General features: G+C 40.9%; 1 protein-coding gene and 1 non-coding gene across 2 annotated transcripts in view; both read left to right on the plus strand.

Annotated features, from left to right (window-relative positions):
• Window positions 1-23,024, plus strand: part of epha7 (eph receptor A7) — a 193,781-nt gene that overhangs the window by 130,657 nt on the left and 40,100 nt on the right. Inside the window, exons 6-8 of the mRNA XM_042333027.1 lie at window positions 11,013-11,137; window positions 17,016-17,184; window positions 21,863-22,016. Coding sequence (XP_042188961.1) covers window positions 11,013-11,137; window positions 17,016-17,184; window positions 21,863-22,016 — 448 coding nt within the window. The remainder of the gene's footprint in view (window positions 1-11,012; window positions 11,138-17,015; window positions 17,185-21,862; window positions 22,017-23,024) is intronic.
• trnav-uac lies at window positions 15,864-15,935 on the plus strand. Its single transcript has one exon. It is a non-coding gene; the product is annotated as a tRNA-Val (tRNA).

Below are 23,024 nucleotides of genomic sequence, written 5' to 3' on the forward strand. Positions count from 1 at the left end.
CTACACCAACATACCACAGTTTTGTTTAGCTGTCAATCACATCATTCATAGAGAAATTTTGAAAACCCCCATCATGTGAAAACAAAGATTATTTTAGGTAACACTGTTCATTGTACTGGCTGTAGTTTCCATGCAGTACAGTCTTTGTCTTTCTGGTGAATGTCTTTTGGGTCCTTGTGGTGATCAACGGTTTAATGAACAATGCACATGATGCCAAACATAATGCTGAAAGCAAATGGAACTGCTTGGTGAGTGACATGGTTGATTTTCCACTGTGAGGAACTGGGGTTATGTTTAACAAGTGTTGTGTTAGTGTGTATTTAGAAACGTTTACATGAATAGGGAGAAAATGCCACCGAATATTTTGACAGTAGGGTTGTGCACAAATAGTCCAGCTTGTTTTCGACAGGGAGATTTATGTTTTCAGGCTGTTCCAATCTTGCTAACCCAGTTTGAACTATTTATTGCCTCAGCCAGAGTTTATCTGACAACCAGATTGTATTCAGAGCCACAAGACAATCAGCGCCCATCATTCTGGTTAGCAGGTGATGTGCTGCATAGTTAAATCACTGCCATTTTTTTTATCCCAGAGACAGAATTGCATTTTAGAAATGTAATCACTGTTTCATAAAATATGATTCTGTGCAGTGCTTTGAATTTGAGTTTAGATTGAAATTGTTGAATGACTGATTCAATGGCCTGTGGCACAGAAATTTACAAACTGTCTTTTTGTATCTGCAAGTCATCAAAACTGGTCCAAGGGAACATTCTGTGCTATTTATATTTATCTAGGATTCTGTTGTGCTGCCTACTTCAAACATGTATTCCGGCATACATATATGATTTGCATTGCTTCTGTTATCAGAGATTTGACACAAATACAATTTGTGCATTGTACCTTAGTGCATAATCATTTTGGGTTTGCTACACTGAAGGCTTGAATTTGCTCCTTTGTACAGAAAGCATGTTTCAACCAAATCTTTCTTGGGTTTTATTGTGAATAGAGAAACAGCTTTCAGCCAAAGCATCTCAGGGACAATAAGTGGCCTCTGTGAGGAATTCACTCACGGGCAGAATGGGTGTACAGGCAGACATTGAAGCCAGCCTCCAAGCTGAAGCCTTGTCATATTACTAAGCCAAAAGAGTTCCTCGACATTTATCAAAGCAAGTCCCTATCATCATCTGAAATTTTATTTTCCGACTCACTGAGCCACTGCTGACTGGATGGAACACAAAGTGAATTCTTTCAGTGCTTTTTAATGTCTGGTCTGTGTGCGCTGCCCACTGATTGATTGAAAGACCTTTGCTTTCTGATTGAAACCACTTCCAGAAAGAACCCTGGTTCAGCTGCTGAGAACTCCATTAGTAACTCACAGCAGAATCTAAATAGCACAGCATCTATGCAGAAGCAGGCCTTGGGCAGAGTCGTAGATTTCCTTGTAGATGTTGTCAGCCGCCTTTGCACAGTCCCCCAAAACTGTGCTTAATTAATATACCTGTGTATTCTTAGTGACAAAGATTAGTGGAGTCATTCCCAAAAGATTGACTCAGGAATTCAAATGGCACAATACAGTGCAATTTAAATGAGGAATGTACACAAAATTGTCCCAGGGCTAGACGCAACTCTTACAGCATGATACATGGCTCAGGTCATTTTAAAGCACAGCTTGGTGTTCATTGTTTTTGTTCACATGGGCCAAGGGTCACTCATTGAAACCACATAACCTCCTGCTGGTAACCATATTTAAATTGCTTCTATGACCTATTTGGCAGAAATACTATCTATAGTGCAAGGAAGGCTGGGAGAGATCCACCTCCACACAGCATTCCTTAAATCAGTCGTTCATTACAAGCGGGCGAGGGACAATGATGCATTTAGACACTCCTGAAGTAGCCAGCAATGGGGAACAGAAGCACCTTGAGCAAGAAAAATAACTAAGATAGATCTGGTGGTAGACAGTAATGGCCTTTTTAAAGCCTTAGGCGCTTTTACGTTCTCATCAACACCAACACTCACTTTGTGCAAATTCCCAATGTTTTGACCCTTAAAAATCAGTCACAGTATTGGCTGTGTCAAATATCTCCAATAAATAAATCACAGGAATGGAACACAACCTCTTGTTACAATGTCTTTGAGAGTTGCTGTGAATGTATTACAATTTGGTGCAGTAATATAAAACATTCCATGTATCATTGGGCCAAATTCATTGTGAAAATTAACAGATGTTGATAAACAACATCAGATCCTCATTCATTTGTCTGATAATTCCATGTCTTCTCTTTGCCTCTAATTTCACCCCACCCCCCCTTCCTTACTATAAAATGGTCCATTTGTGTTGAAAGGGTACAAAGTTTGAGTGAATGTGGGCAACCCCCACGTACCAGTTATGGTTTCTGTATATTGATCTCCATCACTATCAATTTCATACCAGGAGAGAACAGCATATAATGAGCAGATGTGGGCTGTCTGAGAGGGCCACTTTGAGACAAGTCAAATAGATGGGAAAGAGAACACTTGGTCTGCCTTTTGGCCACTGCCTGAAATACTCCACAAATGTTTGCCAACACCATCTGGCTACCTAGAATGTGCAGACACCCAAACCTGGCATCTTCTACCATCTTCTTCATTTATTTGGTTTATGTATCAGAGACATGGCCCTCAGTATGCATTTAATTCATTACTTGAATCATCTTTATAAACATTTTACAAAGTTCCTGTGTTGATGGTGTTTGTGACATCCAGTGCTATGTGTCTTGGCCTTTTACTTAGGTTTGTTTCTCAGCAGTAGTTTTTTTTAAAAAAATGGTTCTGGATAAGATCAATCCTTCTTCAGGTAAAGTTTCAAGATATTTGTAATGCATTAATATAACAGCAGTACCTCAGCAAAAATGTAGAGCCAGCTACACTAAGCAGCAGTGCCATTATCTGTCTTGACAACAGAAGGAAAGTTTGCTTATATCAGGAATCAGTACAATTTAGTTCATTTTAAGACATGCAAATTAAACTCAATTAGAACATTAAAAATGTGGTTCATAAACCTGTTTATTTGCATCCGAGCACAACCTTTAAACGTCATGCTAAGACTAAAGGGTGAAAGGGGGTTATTCACTATTTCTTAGTTAAAGGATCTAACTCACTGACTTGTAGGCTTGAGATTCCTGATTCAGCACTTTGAGGATCCAGTGCAAATCTGACTCTCCAATATGCAATACAAAAATACAATACAAAATTATATTTGTATAGTGCTTTTCACATCAGGAGGACATCCCAAGGTATTCACATATTAACACAATTCCAGTATGCAAACTTCACATTTTAATCCCCAGTGTGTTGCCAATATCAGTAAACATATGGATTGATTGAGAATAAGTCCACAGTGAGGGTGTTGACTTTTATTGTGTCCTTGCACCAATGAACCTTGACAGTGAGTTTTAGCAGATTATTTGCCCAATGGCCAGTATTGGAGGAGAGGAATGTAACAGCTGAATTTGATCTGTTCTCCCCACTGTGTCCACACACTCACACCTTCCAGCAGGGATCACTGGATAGCCATCAGGAGCAGAATTCTGGTTGATTTTCCTCACACACTTCCCAAGTCCAACTGAAGTCAATCGATGTGGCCCCCTTCCCCAACCAATAGCTGCCTTGGTTGAGCAACTAACTCAGATCCTGGATCAATCCAGAAACCATCCAAGTCTTTTTGGCATAGCCACTCACTTTGTAGACTAACTGAGCAAGTAAAAGTTGGACAAAATGAGACAGACTAAACACAAAGGAGACAGTCAAAGACAAGGTTAAACTTACTTGTGATCAATGCATCTGGTCTGGGTCAGAAAGAATGTTTTAGGATACAGCAGGCTCTTGAAAGTTCAGCTCTGATGCACATTAAATTGTCACATTTAGAAACAGAGATACTTTAAGATAATTTTGTGTGGGAAACCAATATAATTTCTTGAACACTACAGTAAGAGCTTAAACTAGGTTAAGTTTTATGATGCTAATACCATGTCACTTCGATGATCTATCTAATGGCACAGTATATAATAGAAGGTATTCTGCAAAGCCCACAAGGTGCCACACAGCTCCTCAGCTGTAAAACCACTCAGGAAATTGTTGTATAGCAGCCGACTGGGTTGGCTCGTACCGTTAGCTCCATAGCAGTACTCTGACTGAACCAGCAAGTGGACTAGAAATAATGCAGCAATTCCCGCAGGAAGCATTTTCATAATGTTTTCTACTCTGGATCCAGATAGAGATCATTTAGGAAATACGTTAACCTTTAACAGAGAGTCCAGGGTCACCAACACATTCCTTAATGTTTCAGTACAGTTGCAGAGGTTTGTGCGAAAACAGATGGTTTAGGACAAGCATAACAATTAAGGCATTTTCTGCTACAGTGAGTCATTCAGTTACCTGTCAATGTGTTTCTCTGCTTGACTGAATCCTGTCGAACCTTGTAGAATGCTTAAAAAAAGATTAAACTACTGATTTAAATGCATGCAGAAGGCTTCTTCTACTGTAGCATGGTACACAAAGTGGAGATATGTGAGTTTGTTGCAGTTTCCAATAAATGACCCATCAAGTGACCCATGGGTGGATTATCAAGGTTAGCAATATCACATTTATTTCTATGTATTCATAGTTATACAGCTGAGGGCATCGGAGGCTTGAAATTTCTCATGTCTCCACATTAAGAATATCGCCTTGTAGAATTTTAGAAAATTCTTAAAAAGAACTGCAGGCAACCAACGTCCAAGTTAAATTAAAAAATAAGAGTTCAAAATCCTGCACAATCTTGATTTTTAAGACGGTGATGTTTTACCATGTGGAATATCAGGCTTCTGGTCTACTGTCAGTGATCTGTACCAACAGAAGCAGTAGCTAAACAGAAGATCAGTCGGACAACATTTACCATAGTCACAATTAGGGTAACGCTGGATCTGAAGTAAATCTGCTTGTGTTAGGTTTAAGCCTGACATGAAAGGTGTGATACAAATGTAATTTTGTTGTTGCTGTAAACCTATAAGTTACCCTTCACACATGGTTTATGCAACTTGCAGAATAGACCCTTTTGTAGTTGCACTCTATTCATTATTGAGGGTGTTAAAACACGTTTTACAAAATTTTGATGTTCAACTCTGTACTTCTTTCAGATAAAAAAATGCCTGCAGGTGGGTTATTCTAATTTTGATCAGTGTAAAGTAATAATATTGAGAAAGTATTGATTGTGATGTTGAGCATGAGTTCATTGATGCTTTGCTGTGATGAAACCACTCCCAGTCAAGGAATGCTACAACAACAACAACTTGGATTTATATAGCGCCCTCCACACCGGGCAGCGTCTCAGAGCGCTTTACAGTAACAGATCCTGGCGCTGAGCTAAGGGGAGGGGGAGGAAGGTGACCAAAGGCCCGTATTACAAAAGCCTGTATATGGCTGCAGGCCATACTAAAACATCTCAAGGAACGGTATTTACTAGTAATGCCTACGAGCTTGCTAAATCCCCCTTACATTAAATTCGACATCTTATCACAAAAGGGTTGATGACGGTGGATGTAACTACAATGAGTATTCCAATGAAGTCCACCTCAGCTGATGGCTATTATCCAATGACCATTCCTCAGAATGTCTTTGGATGATGTGCCATTATTTCCCTGCTGTCATATGTAGCCCACAGTTTCTGTGGCTTGTAATTGTATTTGCTCATCCTCTTCTGCTTCTGTAAAATTTCCCCAGTGAATATGAAACTCCAACTGATTGTGTTTTTTTTTGACCCCCACCTCAAGGGTTGTAGTGGTGTCCAATATTCACAAGCAAATGCTCAGCAATGGCAGTAGGTAGAGATTTCTGTTCAGTTACCGAGTCATATACCACGTTGAAGACTATTGCGCACTGATCTCAATTAGGAGGCAGTAACAGAAACAATCTCCTTACTCGAGCTGGCTCCTGAACCAAAAAACAGGTAACATTCCAGTCCACAGATAGAATAAAAGGATACAGCTCTTCCAAGCATTCTGCATGCCCCACAAACCTGAGAGATTTGCACTTTATTTTGATAGTAGAACCATCTGAATTAATTGGTATTAAATTGCATAGTCAACATTAAAGTGGTCTTTGTTTCATTGGCTTTTCTTGAGACTAACAATTGCTGTGACAAGTGGATGAATAGTCAGTAGTAAGCGGACTCTGTCATTGCCACCTTGCCTGTTCCACAGGAAATGATCTTAAACAGCATTATGGGTCAACGGATCATAAATCTTCAGGAGAAAATTGGCAGCTGTCTTCAAGGAAAGATGATGGTAGTTTTAACAATTGTGATTAAACCCTTGAGGTAACAATGTCATGGGAAAGGAAGGGGGGAAGATGAGGGAGAATCCACAAGGAATTGTCTCAAAGCCCAAGCATCATTGAGTTTGACTTCTCACTACTAATGGGACTTTGATAAAGAATAAAGAGCTAAGAGTTAATGGTAAAATGAGCATCAAATAATTGACAGAGGGTAACTCATTAAAGGAACTGCCGTGTTCTCCTCCCATAGCTGTGTCTGAGAGCCAGTACAGGGAGCATGATGCCCCAACTTTTTTTCTCCATTTTGTTTCATTTTTTTCTTCCCTCCTTCCTGCAATTTTTTTTAAATTTCCCTCTATTTCCTTGTCAATTGTACGTATAATCTGCAATGTGGCCTGAATAATATTCCTCCCTAATGGGGAATTCAAATCCCTCCTCCCCAAAACCAAATATACTGTATTTGAAATCTCATCCCAGTCTTAGTTGGGATGTCTTAGTCGGGTCCAGATCCCTGACTCTCCAGTGCCTTGGAACGTCCTCTTTGTGGTTGTTGTAGTTGTAGCATATTACTCCTTGCCTATAAATTAGCATTCTAAATTACATGTAAGTGTATTTATTTTCAGATCATCGTATTCTTTTTCTGATTGTGTCCTTAAGATACATCTGCCTTCTAAATCTGGTTGACATTAAGGCACCTTCCCCCACTGTCCTGTATCCTGACGGCACTATCGCAAAGAAACATAGAGATCATCTCCCCTGCTTCTATTTCCCCCTCTTTCAATTTCACCCCAAATTCAAATACATTGGCTACTTATCTCATTGTTGTTTGTATCATAGAATCGTACAGCACAAAAAGGGCGTTGTAGGGCGTTGCTGGGCACAAAGTAGCTGCTGTTCCCGTCTCCATAGCAACGTTCACTTCATTTCTCCTTAATCCCATTTTGGAAACTGCTTCAAGATGTTTCTTTTATGTGGCGATGCCATACAAATGTGGGCCATTATTGTTGATGTTGCAAAATGGTGTGGGGTGGTTCCAAAGCGAGTGATTTATACAGTATGGGCAATAACATGCAAATGTTGAATATTGTGAAAGAAAAAGGGAAAATGCTGAAAACATATAAGTTGTGGATCAGAAACAGAAGGGCAGGTTAGCTATTTTGGTTGAGACATGGCACCACGCCAGCAGTATTACCTTATCTTCATCTTTCAGATTCTGATCAACTTGAAGCATTTTCATTTTCAATGTGTTATATGAACTCTCTTAGTTGAACTGGATCCAAGGTGACATGCCTGGCAGTGGAATGTCAGAATCGAGCCAGCCCTCTGTGTAGGGTGGTCCTAGCTAGACAAGCAGCGGGAAAGTCTGCCAGACAGCAGTATCAAAGGCAAGCTATGCGGTTTTAGTTGGTTAGCCTCAAGCAATACCCTAACACACACTCTGTGGTCCTCAAGCCCTGGCTGTTGCCAACCTGCACCTAATATTTTCCGGAATTAGATAAGCAGGATGTGACCCTCCAGGGAGAGTGTGTATTCCATTCCAAAAATCTATCTCTGGGATTTCCAAGGGTAGGTGGGATGCAAGGAAAAATCTGCTTGATTTGAATACTCTTACACCTTCTGATGGGTATCTACATGTGTCAGGCTCCTGGCTGACCAAACAAAATTGAACTCTGTGAGGGATGCAGTCTTAGTAAGACTGCATATTGTATCAGAGAGGAAAGTTGGCTGTGCTAATTCAATTCAGAACACCTCGAAAAGGTGTGCTTACTTTCTACTCACAGTGTAAAACTTGTCTACTGATTGTTTTTAATCAGCACTCCGAAATGTTATCGCACATAAGCTATATAAATGCAAGTGATTGTTGTTCTTTTAAGAGATAATCTGTTGTATGGCTGTGACATTACTTTTGTTTGATCAAATGCATTCACACACCTGATAATAATCAAGAAAAAAAACAATAATAAATTGGTCATTTCAATCCACGACTGTTTGTGGGACACTGCTGTGTGCAATTGGCTGCCACATTTTGCCCACAAATATACATACAGTCAATTAACTTTACTGTCTATTCTGTGAAGTGCTTTGAGACATCTCGAAGACGTGAAAAGCGCTATATCAAATGCAAGGATTATTATTATTATTATTATGCTGCACTGACATCAAATTGTGCAACATGCACTGTAGCACCCAATACTACTGATTCACATTGTCTGAGCCTTAAGATTAACTTACTGTTTAATATCGAGCAGTATTTAGAAAACTATTAAATTCAGTCTTAATTTGGATGCCAATTTACCGCAATTCATTTTTAAGAGCTCGGAAAAAAGCTTCAAAATTAAAGGCTGAAGTGAACAATTTTCCAAAAAATGCACAATCATCAATTTTAAGATCATGGTCTTAAAGCTAACACTGTTAAAAAGTTCTGGCCTCAGGTTCTCTAATGAGGGTGATGTGACCTTTTATTGAAATAAAAGTCCTACATGTGACTTTTATTGAAATAAAAGCCCTACCTCACAAACCGCCAGCAGTACATCTGTATAAATGGCTTCTCCTCCCCCTCTCAACCTGTGGGGTATCCCAAGGGTCCATCCTTGGCCCCCTCCTCTTTCTGATCTACATACTCCCTCTTGGGGATGTCATCCGCAGACATGGGGTACACTTCCACATGTATGCAGATGACACCCAACTCTACTTTTCCACCTCTATTTGCGACCCCGAGTCCCCTGATGTTCTGTCAGCCTGTCAGACCTCAGGAGCTGGATGAGAGCAAACTTCTTTCAGCTGAACGTTGACAAGACGGAAGCCATACTCTTCAGCTCTCGTCAACGTCTAAAATCTCACGGTTCTCATCTCCTCCACCAACCTGACCTCCACCTAAATCTCTCCGAATCCATACGCAACCTAGGCATCAGTTTCGACCCCAATTATCCTTCCTCCCCCACATCTGGTCCCTCACCAGCATCGCTTTCTTCCACCTCCCGACGCATCACCCGTCTCTGCCAATACCTCTCCCCAAAAGCCGCTGAAGCTCTGGTCCATACATTTGTCACCTCCCGGCTGGACTTTTCAAATGCCCTCCTCACTGGTCCCCCATCCACTACCATCCATAAAATCCAACTCATTCAGAACTCTGCCGCCCGCATTCTCACCCGCTCCGCTCCCCAATTACCCCAGTCCTCGCCAGACTGCACTGACTGCCTATCCCAGAGAGGATCGATTTCAAGATCCTCACCCTCGTACTCAACTTCCTGAACTCCTCTGCACCCCCCTACCTCTCTGACCTCCTCTCTCCTCAGCACAGTACCTGTTGCCTTCGTTCCTCCGGATCTGGCCTCCTCCTCGTCCCCCAAGTCCTCCGCTCACCCTTGGTGGCCGTGCCTTCAGCCATTATGCTCCGAGGCTCTGGAACTGCCTTCCTCACTCCCTTCGTCTCGCTCCTTCCCTTCCCATTTTCAGGTCTCTGCTGAAGACCTTTCTTTTCGACCGCGCCTTTGGTCACCTTCCCATCCCTCCCACTGGCTCGGTCCCGGGATCCGAAACTGTAAAGCGCTCTGTTGTTATTGTTGTTGTTGAATTAGTGGTAAAACAAAATGTCCACAACAGAATGCTTTAAAGTTTTTACTGAGTACTTAAACTAAGAGAAAGGTTCGAGGATAGCACAGCTATCATTTACATGCAGGCATAATTGTCTATCTGTCTCCTTTTCTACTTTAACAGCTGAAACATTATGCCTCAACAACAACAAGATTACATTTGTATAGCGCCTTTCACGTCGGGAGGATGTCACAAGGCGCTGGACAGTGTTATTCAGAGTCCACAAATGTTCATTACTTCTTTGATGTTTCTCTTTTTTCTCCTCAAAATCCTTTTGCACCATCCTGCACAATGTTCTTGCTCCTTACATTCTCACTTTGTTTAAATCAATACTTATAACCCTGTCTGCTACTCCAGTCCATTCTTTCTCAAGACTGCAGCATTCTTTACCTCCTTCTGTCTTCCTTTTTTCCAACAATCTACTGACTTTTAAAACCCATGTTTGCCATCACTTAAGCACTTGTTCTTGAATTATCGCACTGTCTCCTATTTCTTCCAACCATGACTCTGTCCTGCACTATCAACCCCAGCCCTTCAAATAGGTACCTCATTGATAAACAAATAAGTTAATGCACATAGCAAACAATTGGTATTCGTGGCATAGAATTCTCACCCAAAGAAATATATTTTCCTTATTACAGCAATAGATATCTGAATGTCCTTCCCCTGACCCCCTCTCACAAGAAAATAAAGAAAAAAGCACTTGCAAACTAAAGAGGAAAATAGCACAACTTTAAGATGGAGATTACAGGGAAAGAAAAGCACATTTCAGGCAACAAACCCAACCCTGTCCTGTGTTCTTTCTATGAGAATAATCTACAACTATTTTTGTTGCCTCAATTTAAATAAATTTACATAATTTTCTTTCAAAACCAAACCACTGTTATTTTGCACTGTGTTGAACAATATTATCTTCTGCTACTTGCACTTTAATTTAAATTCCTATTATGGGTTGTAAACATTAACAAGCTCTGTCTTGAATATTCATGAGCTTCTCAGATAAAGACAATAGGAAGTTTTTTTTATAGAATGAAACTTCAAGGATCTGGGGCTGATTAGGATTTGGCATTTTGATTTCAGTCTGAGAGTATGTTTATCTAGCACTCATTGACATTGTTTGTCCAAACAGCCCCCTCGCAGGTTACCGGTGTATTGAAGGATAGAGTGCAGCAGAGGAATGTCAATCTCTCCTGGAAGGAACCGGAGCATCCGAACGGAGTCATCACGGAATATGAAATCAAGTACTACGAAAAGGTGAGGGCCTCCACTGGCACACGCACAGCTGCACACAAACTCACTCAACCAAACTCAGCCAACAAAGCTCGTGAGGCTTCCTGGTGTCTGGTGCAAAAATGTTTGCAGTATTTTATTTTGGTAAAAGGCTGGTGTTGTTATAAAAGGTAGTTTTTTGGGCAAACTTGATACCTGCACTGCCAGGAATAAGGGACACTTTAATTTGCTTGTACTCTCTGGGTTTAGGTAAGCAGAATGTGTCCCTCCAGGGAGAGAGTGCACATTCCATTCCAAGTTCACCTGGGTTCAATTCCAGGCAGGGCGAAACCTTGGGCAAGTTTCCTTACTCCACATGCCTAACAATAATCCCTCCAAAACAAAAAAATAATACATTGGTCATTTTCAATCCACAACTGTTTGTGGGACACTGCTGTGCGCAATTGGCTGCCGCGTTTCGCCCACAAATATATACAGTCAATTCACTTTACAGTATATTCTGTGAAGCTCTTTGAGATGTCTAGAAGACGTGAAAAGCGCCATATCAAATGCAAGGATTATTATTATTAATACATGGGAATTTCTATGTGTAGGTGGCATCTATGGAACTCTAGTTGGCTTTAGATACCACCTAATGGTGTTGTTCTACAACGAGGGTACAGGCCACGTACAACTACTGTAAAGTGAACTCTTACAGCAATGGTTGCCGTATTCTCCTTAGTTTTGATCAAATTATCATTTACAAAATAGAGCGATCAGACCAGAAACTATTAGAATTGATGGTTTAGTCACTGAGCTCCCCTCTGCATACTAATCCTGCAAAAAATGTCTGTTGAAACACTTTACAACAGTAAACCTCAACCTTCCCCACCCAGCACACACACCACCCCTCTCTAAACAGAGGAGGTAAAGGGCTTTCAGCACAAGTTGATGTCAAGTGACTAAACTAACTATTCACCACATGAAAATGAAAAACAACAACAAAATTTCAATTTGTATAAAATCAAGATGACAAAGCCTTCTTTTGCCTGAATAAACAGGAAAATGCAATGCCTGATACAAGCCCTTGCTGTTATTGTGTTTGAGGAGTAAATTCTGCTGAAAGTGGCTCCCACAGTTAGCTTTTACTTAGTTAGTATTTACTCCTATCACTGATGAGGATTAAAATAATGCCCAACTGTGGACGTTGATGTAAACTCAGCTGTGAAGCAGAGTGTTTCCACCAGACAGCGGTGCATAGCCCACTGTGAAACTCCCAAACAAACAGGCTACTGGTAAAGTAATGGGTTAACATGGGACTGCTTTCTCTTCTGTGTGATGTGAAGGTATCCATTGGAGTGTCACCCCTGCATTAATTATATTAGCGTTTTATTCTGATAATCTGATATATGTCCAAGATAGTACAGGAGCAGAGGTGTGACACACTGAGCAAAACAAATCACTTAGCACACAATCGATGCAAGAAACAAGTGTGCTAATAACAGCAGGAAACATCCTGTCAATTCCAGAATCCATTTTTTTTCTGTTTATGTAACAGCTGGGAGCTTTTTAAAAAGAAGACTTAATTCTTTCTAAAAAAAAATTAGCTCTTGTTTTTCATAAAATTCCCCAATGCAAAGCATCCTCCCATGTAACATGTCTCATGTTTTCATTGCAGATATCATTGTATATGTCAATTATTTCCCCCCATATTTTGTCTATCAACATCTCCAGATTTCCCTTTGTGTATTTGTTCAAAAACTATTGGCAACATTATGCTGGAGACGAGTGGTAAAGCCCAATGCTGGGCAGGAAATGGCAGCAGCCACTAACCTTGTTTTTTTCTTGATGCCCACAGTAAGAAAAATATGTATTTAAATTTGTTAGCAATTCTTAAAATGTTTTTATACTTTAATCATAAAGGTCCATTAATTAATCATCAGGTAATGAAAATGTGTTTGGACCAACAAAACGTATAAACTGATACAGTTTTGTGGAGGATAAAGAAGCCTGCCACTGCCCCCCACCACACACATACAAAATGGTCCATGCCCACATTGGTTTTAACATTCACATGGTTAGACCCTTGGAGAGAGAGAGAGAGAGAGAATGAAAGAGGTCTTTTGGCACATATGATCTCACCTTTCCAGAATACCCAACCTTCTGCCCTGTCACAGCAGCAAGTTGTTTCTTAAAGGAATTCTGGCCATAACCACACTTTCCGGTGACTTCTTCCAGCCATTATGAATTAAGTATTGATTATTAAGTAAGAATTAAATCATTAATTATACAGAAATAATTTCTGGTGTTTGTCATGAAATTACTGTTTTGAAACCCTGAACTTGTGTCCTCTTGTTCTGCTGCTTTGGCATATCTGAGCAGGAAAGATTTATTGTCACAGCCTAATAGTGTGATAGGAGCTCCATGCTAGGTTTTCTTGCTGCACCAACATCTGTAAAGACAAAGTTAGGAGCGGACACCAATTTCTCCGAACGATTCATAATCCACTGACATGTGAGCACTCTCCTAATGGATCAATGGATATGCCAGCTCTACCTGGGTTTGTTGCTCACAAAGAAGGGACTCCACTATGACTACAGTCTGGCCCTCACTGCACAACTCAGCACAGCTCTGATTCCACCACAATTTTTATTCATGTTCAACAAAATACATTGCCAGTAATTGCGCAGAGAGGAAACCCTTCCAAGTCACAATAAAAACTCTTCAGAGCTGGTGCCTCCATTACCATGCATTAAATAGGCCGCAATCATGATACAGGAATTGGCCAGGCTGATATCAGTTCATTAATACCACATCTGTGCAACAGAAAATTGGTATCTAAACTTTTAGGCAGTAACTAATTGGATTTAATGGGCGGTTACTGCCCAATAACACCACTAACGGCCCCCCAGGGAATAATTCCACCCTTGGGACAGATTACTGCTAACCCTCTCTCGACTGCAGTATATGGCTGTTCTCACTAAGTGGAAGTGGAAAAAAATATTTGCTTTGAAATCTGTTTATGCCGTGCAGATGAAATGATAAAAATGCATTTGCGGAGGAAACAGAATTGTTTGAATGGAGTTCTTTATATTATGTATAAGCTTAACATGAGCTGTTTGTAGCCTTGGGTTTACTTATAAAAAAGTTTAATCTTTTGAGAAATGCAAGTGAATTAAAATAATGGAATGGGACAGATTTTAGGAGCTTAATTTAACAAAAGAAAATGACACTGCATATAGAAAATTATAGATATCAGAAAGTAAGATCAGAATTTTAATCCAATAGATGATGGAATGAGTTATTCAATAGACATATGGAGGGAGTTACAAGACTAACTCAATAAGTATGCAGAGTGAGCTACAAGTCTGTAATTCAGTAGATATATAAATGCAAATAGTCATAGGTAACACAGTGTGGTGCGTATCTGTGATTCAGTGGATAACACAGAGTGATTAACTCCGTGAAAGTCAAGTTACACCCAGTGAGACAGAAGACTAATTCAATTGATACACAAAGTGAGTTACTAGTCTGTAATTCAGTGTATAACAGAGTGAGATACAGGACTATAATTCAGGAGATAACATCAAGTGAGCTACAGAACAGTAATTCGGTGGATAGCATGGAGCAAGTTTCAAGTTACAGGACAGTAATTCAGTGGATACCATGGAATGAGTTACAGGGAAGGGAGGGCTGAGTTACCCCAATCTACACTGATCTGTCGCTGAGCACCCTGGAGGCAGAGACAGCTTCACAGTGGACATATATATTTACCAAGGCCCCTCACATGAGGACCTGGATTAAGAAGCTGGTGCTGAGTAAGCCTGGTACGCAACAATTGATTTGGACCTCGAGAACATCAAGGTGGCTAGCAAGTCATAAGTTGTCCTGTAAAGGTCCTCCCACCACACTGAAGGCAGATGTCAGCCAGATAGCTGATGCGTCTGAGGCTCTGAGGCTTGGGGTGCCAGCTGCTGAAAAGCATTACATGGATTTTATGAACATCTGTTCATACATCCAGCATTTGAAATCCATCTTGATTGGTTTGTAGAGAAAGAAGCAGTAGCCATTCAATCTCTGCACCTCCAACTCCAATTATCGATGGGAAGGGATGTGTGTCTGAGCTGTGAGCAATAAGATGATGGTAATGTTCTCACACATTTCATGCTGAGCCGTGTTGCCAACCAGAAAGTTTGCAGGAAGTTCCTGGTATCTCATCTACCTCGTGAGGGCTCAAATGCCTGTTTGTCAGATGTCAAATGACCAACTAGTGACTATCCTCCTTGTGGGGGACTAAGTGGGGTCTCTTTGGAGCTGAACTGGCTCCAAGGTGACATGCCTGGCAATGGCACATCAGAATCGAGCCAACCCTCTGTGGCAATCTCTGCAGTAAGCAGGATGGGAGAGAGTGCACATTGCATTCCAATAAATATCTCGGGAATTTCCATGTATAGGTGGGATGCATGGAATTCTCAGTTAGGTTTGGATACTCCCAATCGTGGAGATCGGTTTCCGCATGTCTCAGACATCCGGCTGACCCAAAAAATTCCCTAAATCAATTCAAGTGTTCAAATGATACAAAATATATTACAGTCATTCAAAGGTTGATGAACTAGGGCAGAGTAAATTAGTGAGAATGCTTCAGTGTGCTGCCAAGGGATGTTCAGAGGCTACAATGGCCCACATTGAGTTCCTAAACTCATTTGTACTATGAGTTGTGAGGAGGTAGACATTGGTTTTGTTCTTTCCTATAGTAAGGAGGATAATGTGGAGTCCTGTAGCTCAGTGGTTAGAGCACTCGCCTTACAAGCGAGACACCCGGGATCAATTCCAGGCAGGGCGAAACATTGAGCAAGTTTCCTTACTCCACATGCCTAACAATAATCCCTCCAAAAACAAAAACAATAAAAATTGGTCATTTTCAATCCACGACTGTTTATGGGATACTGCTGTGCGCAATTGGCTGCCACGTTTCGCCCACAAATATAGTGTCAATTCACTTTACAGTATATTCTGTGAAGCGCTTTGAGATGTGTGAAAAGTGCTATATCAAATGCAAGGATTATTATTTTATTATTATATTGAACCGCCCTGGAATTCTCTGCACACCTAGCTGCAAGCAGCCTACTCTGAGAGCAGCTTACCTATCTTCTTCCCCACATCCAAGCCATGACCCGCTCTGACTTCCCTCACCTCCATAACATCGCCCGACTCTACCACTACCTCACCCCTCAGGCCGCTGAAACTCTTGTTCAGGGCCTTCATCACATCTAGGCTCGACTATGCAATGCCCTGCTTGTCAGCCTTCCCAACTCCTCCCTCCACAGGCTGCAGATAATCCAGAACTATTGCAGCCCGTGTCTTCTCCGGCACCAAACTCCGTGACCCCATCTCCCCCACTCTCGCCCGACTCCACTGGCTTTCAATCCTTTAGAGGATCCAGTTCAAGATCCTGGTCCTCATCTACAAAGCCCTTCATGGCCTCACCCCACCCTACCTCTGCAACCTCCTAACCCCCTACCAACCCTCCCGCTCCCTCCGCTCAGCCGGCTCCGGCCTGCTCCACGTCCCCCTACCCACCTGCTCCACCATTGGTGGGAGAGCCTTCAGGCACTCTGCCCCCAACCTCTGGAATTCCATCCCCCAATCACTCTGCCTCGCTCCCTTCTTAGCCTCCTTTAAGTCCCGCCTCAAGACCCTGCTCCCTTCTCCCTCCCTGAGCCCATGTGAAAGGCACTATACAAATGGAATCTTGTTGTTGTACCTCTAAACAGTCTCAACTGGTGGAGAGAGAAACTATTCAAAAATTTAGCTAATGTTCCTGACTTTTTTAAAAAAAGTGAGAGTATGGATGCGAAAATGACATTCCTTTCCAAATTTGATGTTTGTCCAATTTATAATATGAATTCTTTATATTTTACAGAATATAAAAGAACGCACTTATTCTACGGTCAAAACTACCTCAACATCAGTCACTATTTATAACCTGAAGCCAGGCAGTGCATACATATTCCAGATACGAGCCTTCACTGCAGCTGGCTATGGGAACTATAGTCCCAGGCTGGAGGTCTTAACCCTTGAGGAAGCTACAGGTAAGAGTCTTCAGCATTTCCTTTTTATTGTTTAAATGAGAACAAGTTCAAAGTTGAACTAAACTCCTAAAATCTAAATCTGCAATGGAGAAACAAGTGAAGCAAGAGAAAAGTCACCCAGACATCTCTGATAGAGGTGCTTAAGATTATTAATTCTATATGGTACATGTTCGTAGGCTCTTTCCACTCATTGGTGAGTCCAATACTGGATGGTATAAATGCAAAATAGGTGGTAGTGGATCTAATAGGGAAGTTAGGACAAACTTGTTCATGCAGAGGGTAGTAAGAATGTGGAACTTACTGTTGGAAGCTGTGGTTGAAGCACATAGCATCAGTGTATTTAAAAGAAAACTTTCTGCATTCGTAAAGGAGAAGGGGACAGGTGACACAGACTAGTTGGACCAAACGGCCTAGTTACGTGTGAATCACTGTATATAACTTTATATAGACTGTGTCTCAAGATAAGGTTTAACAAAGTGTTGGCTACAGGTTGACTGACTGCTTTTTAAAATAGAAACTGGTTTCTGTATATAAGGAAACCAAAGGATAATTTTTTTTATTTAAAAGGGATTATATACTAACCCCAAACACACCTCTACCTCATTCCCCCAACAAAGATTTAATCTGATCTTAAACCTTGCAAAGATAAAGATTGTTGAAACGTTAGCTTTTGGTTGAGCCCGTTTCCATGCTGTAACCTTCTTTGTAATACTATATAATTCTATGTCTTCTGGCCTTTTTCAAATTTTTCAGACAGCATAAAAACACAACTGTGTGTGTGGGACAAGGAAGTGGTGGCCAGCTGTACATGTGACAGCTCGATATTCACCACTACTGAGAATGTCTTCTCTTTTGTCCTGCAGCCTCAGATTGTTATTCTCCTCTGAAGGAAATGCTTCCCCATTTAACATTGAAGTTCCACTGTCAAAGTCAGTGCTACCATCAACAATCACACTGTAATATACAGGGCCACAATAATGTTTTTTGTGCTGAATTAATACTTAAACCCACATCCCATTGGGGGTTAGCTCCTACTGACTAATTAACTTACTGGCTTCAATTTCACCAGTGAAAAAAAACATGCAGTATATGCTGACTGTGCTCACTGCATGACTGTGGTGCCTGATATACATTTATTTCCAACTAATCATCTGTGGATTATCGTCTGATAATCACCATCCACATCATTAATCCTTTAGTCCACATCTCAGTGCGTGTCAATGAATAGAAAGCGTCAGCCCTTGACATTGCCCTGACGTACATTTTCAGCACAACAAAACTTTTCTCAAGCCAAATAAAACTTCCCACCTGCTTTTCAGTGTATAATGTAGAACATAAAAAGGTATTTGGCGATTTCAAGGCTGTGATCGCTGTTTAGTTTTCAGATAGGAATTGTAATATTGTCCTGACCCCTTTTGTCCTAACACTTGCATTTTAATTGTTTACTCCATATTTATTTTACCATCACATTGAATTTTAACAACTTCCACATCTCAGTAAAAGGCCACATAGCAGTTGAAGGTTGAGACCGTGTGTTTTGAGCCTATGTGTGAGTCTCTTTCAGTGGCCCGTATTTTCACTTCACCACACTTTATAACATTCAATATCAGTTTCCAGACTGCTGGTGTCATCTTCTACCAATTGTTTTATATATAATTTTATTGATAAAAATTATAATGAATAATCCTTGCATGTGATGTAGCACCTTATCACGCCATTACAATGTCTGAAAGTGCTTGACAAGATTTTATATAGAGTAACTGCGTATTTGTAGATGAATTTTATAAATGATAGGAAGGCATCAAATCAATCATGCAGAATGCTACGAATGTACAACAGTGACAGAAAGAAAGGAAATTATTTAAACATTATTCAATTAAGATTTGCAAACAAATGAAATTGCCTCCTACTCAATTAATCTCCCACTTCCCCACCACCATATCTCCTATGGCTTTCTTCCATCTCTTCCACTGTAAGTGGATTACCTGTACAAGTTTCTAAACTTGCCTCCAGGTCAGCCTTCACTTGAAGGATTGGGTCAAACCGTGGAGTCCTGTAGCTCAGTGGTTAGAGCACTTCTCTTGCAAGCGAGAGACCTGAGTTCAATTCCTGGCAGGGCGAAATCTTGGGCAAGTTTCCTTACTCCACACGCCTAATAATAATCCCTCCAAAACAAAACAATAATAAATTGGTCATTTTCAATCCACGACTGTTTGTGGGACACTGCTGTGTGCAATTGGCTGCCGGGTTTCGCCCACAAATATACAGTCAATTCACTTTACAGTATATTCTGTGAAGCGCTTTGAGACATCTAGAGGACATGAAAAGCACTATAACAAATGAAAGATTATTGTTATTATTCCATTTGGGACTGATACTTTGCAGGAAGCTGAGATTTCACTACACCCATACACTACACTAAGCTCTTGTTGCCATCTTCTCTTCTCGTATTCATGTGCACTCACTCACAGGCATAATGTTGGCTTTTCGCTCATTTTAGATTTCTTTAATGAGATAACATTGTCATAAATGCTTTGCTTGTAGTAAGGAGGGAATTTTATTACTCTCTCACTAGATTGATGAGAAATGACTTCTTTGTTTTGCAATCAGCAAAGAATTTTAGAATTCATCACGCAGACAGTGAATGGTTATAGGCAGTGAATAATAATTTTCTCCATGACAGGAGCTCCAGACCCTTTAGCTAGATTTCAACACTTATATAGTGTGTTGAAGTCGGCTTGACTGACTCCCGAGTTTGGTTACTGCTGGAATTATTTGAGAACTGCAGTCCGACCTAGTTTCAGTGAGAGAATCAACAGGGGACCAATAGTCTTATTGCTGCCCACAATTACACAGATATTAAATACAGCGATGTACACACACCTCTCCGAACATCACTTTATTATCACTGTATGGGAAAATAATTTTTTTCAGTGAGTGTATAGTATAAACACAGAACTGACATTAAGTGTGTTATCTAAATTGACTTCAATAAATGAAAGGCACAGTTGTCAATTTTGCAATGGTAAAAGATTCAAGTGATGATTCATTTGGCTATAGATAAAAAGATGCCTGCCTCACAGCTGCCAAAGGTGCAAAGGTGTATTAGCATTTGTTAGCACACATTTCTACATGCATGCGACCATTCCAGAATTCAACTAACGTTCCACTTATATGTATAGTGTTAAGACAAGATTTCTCACCCACCCTCCTCCTTGTCAATTCATTTCTATGGGAATGTACTGTATATTATAACAATAGGGTAATTTCTATTTTACATAATTTCACAGTCTATTCAGGAAATTCACAGCTAAAGCCTGAATATTGTTGATGGTCTTTAATGTATAATTTGATACCGTTTTTTCTCTGATTAATTTTAGCAGCAATGTCTATTAACTCTTTTTTATTCATCTCCTGTAAATGGTCTGTGTCTGCAAATTAAAGTTTTGTATAATTTATTGTTTGCCTCTGTAAATTACGGGTAGCTGATGTAATTTAGGACACACAGGGTCTGCATAAACTGTGCTCTGCATGACATAAGTCTCATGACCCAAACCTGCAACCACATCACTTACCATTGATTCGTAACCCAGCCAGTCTATTAGCCAGAGGAATGAGACATTGTGTTTTTTTTACAGAATAGTACAGTAAATTAATTGCAGATAATTTGAGTAGTATAATAAAAGATATGACGTCACTACTGTGATTTGGTTCCATTTTTATTTACCATTTATGTTTTAATTGGCTCATTTTTCACTAACATTATTGGTTTACTGCTGGTGTGCAGCCTTCTGAAAGGTTGCTTTATTTGCGAGAACTTCTGATGATCCAACAGGAAACGTCCAGCTCTTTTATGCTTGGGGACTACAAGGCAATTGTGGTCTTTTCAACAGCAGTCCACTGGAAGAGTCTAAACAGGACTCTCAGCAGAGAGAAGCATGATAGCCAGATGCACACATATTTTGGGAAGTCAAAAATACACTTTAAAAGTCTTGCTGTGAACAAGATGAACAGGTTTTTCAACTAGAATTTCAAGCCCCTTTTTTTCAAAACAAAAGGTGATATGAACTTCACTGGATTCTTTTCATTTTCTTCTTGTGCTTTTCTAATATATTACTGAAGGTTTCCTTTCCTTAGTGTTTCTCTCTTTTAACATTCGGTCCCACTGTGTCAACATGGCTCAATTCATAGCACTTTTGCCTCTGGGACAGAAGATTGTGTGTCCAAGTCAGGGCTTGAGCTCACAGTCTGGGCTGGGCTGAGACTGCAGTAGGTGCAGTCAGTGCATTGTTTTGGCCTTTGGCTAAGAGTTCTTGCCTACCTGCTCTTCAGATCCTATGACATTATTCAAAACACGAAGGGAGTTTCTCCTGGTGTCCTGGCCAACAATCCTTCACATTGTTTTGGGCATTCACCTCATGGTTGTTTGTGGGACTTTGTTGTATGCAAATCGATGCATGTTTGCCTTACAAAATGCACAATGACTATTTGACAGTAATTAGTGTTCAATAGAATCAAAGAAATTTTTGGCACAGAAGAAGGCTGTTCGGCTCATTGTGCCTGTGCTAACTCTTTTAAAGAGCAATGCTTTCAGTTAATAACGTGTAATAAGGTGGTTTATATCTAAAATCAATTATTGGGGCAATCTGTTTTGAAATATTCTCTATTGTATTCCCAGCTACAGCTGCCTCCACCGAGCAGAACCCAGTTATTATCATCGCTGTGGTCGCTGTGGCAGGGACCATCATTCTGGTCTTTATGGTGTTTGGCTTCATTATTGGACGAAGGTATGGAATTGTGGGGCACACAGTCGTGGAGTACGCGATAGACGGGTACGTGATAGTGGGATATGCAATTTTGGGACATGTAATGCTGGAAGGGGTGGTTGTTACTGTGGGATATTTAATGATATGTTATTTATGGATTATTCAAACGCACTCCTCGCCGGTCTCCCCAACTCCACTATTCAAAAAATCCAGCTCATTCGGAACACTGCCGCCCACATACTTACCCAGACCAAACTCCGCACCCACATGTCACCAGTTCTGGCCAGGCTCCACTGGCTCCCCATCACCAAACAACAACAACAACAAGATTACATTTGTATAGCGCCTTTGACGTCAGGAGGACGTCCCAAGGCGCTGGATCGACTTCAAGATCCTCACACTCGTGTTCAAATCCATTCACTCCTCTCTGACCTCCTCACTCCCAAATCCATCACCCAGAACTCCGCTCGACTGGCGCTGGCCTCCTGCTTGTCCCTCGCACCCTCCACTCTACCATTGGAGCTCACACTTTCAGCCACTACATCCCGAAACTGTGGAACACCCTCCCTCAATCCCTCCGCCTTGCCCACTATATCCCCTTTTTCAAGTCCCACCTGAAAACTTTCCTTTTTGCCCGTGCTTACAGTCACCTCCCGCCACCCCCCCCTTCCCCCCACCCCACCCACCGCCCACCCACCACCTTGGCTCAGACTCACCAAGATGAAGGTGGTTGGTACTTGGAAATGGAATGCTTGTTCAGCACCTGTTAAGCGCTCTGAGATGCTACCTTGCGTGGAGGGTGCTATATAAGTAAAAGTTGTTGTTGTGTTTTTAATCAGAAGATCGGTAAGCCTTTTCTGTGGTTACAGTTATATGATTCCAGCTACTGCTTTTCTGACAAGTCTTTTTTTTTGGCTGTCAAGTTTATTTGCCTGCAAAGTACAGTCACTACACTTCACAGTGAAATCCTATGAAATGCTTTGAAACATCACAACAACGTGACAAGGCACTATATCAAATTCTGTTCAGCATTAAGTCCAATGCCTTTGCCAAAGGTGATGTGAGTGAGGATAA

The sequence above is a fragment of the Callorhinchus milii genome, unplaced genomic scaffold (genome assembly GCF_018977255.1).
Source record: "Callorhinchus milii isolate IMCB2004 unplaced genomic scaffold, IMCB_Cmil_1.0 Scaffold3, whole genome shotgun sequence".
NCBI lineage: Eukaryota > Metazoa > Chordata > Chondrichthyes > Chimaeriformes > Callorhinchidae > Callorhinchus > Callorhinchus milii.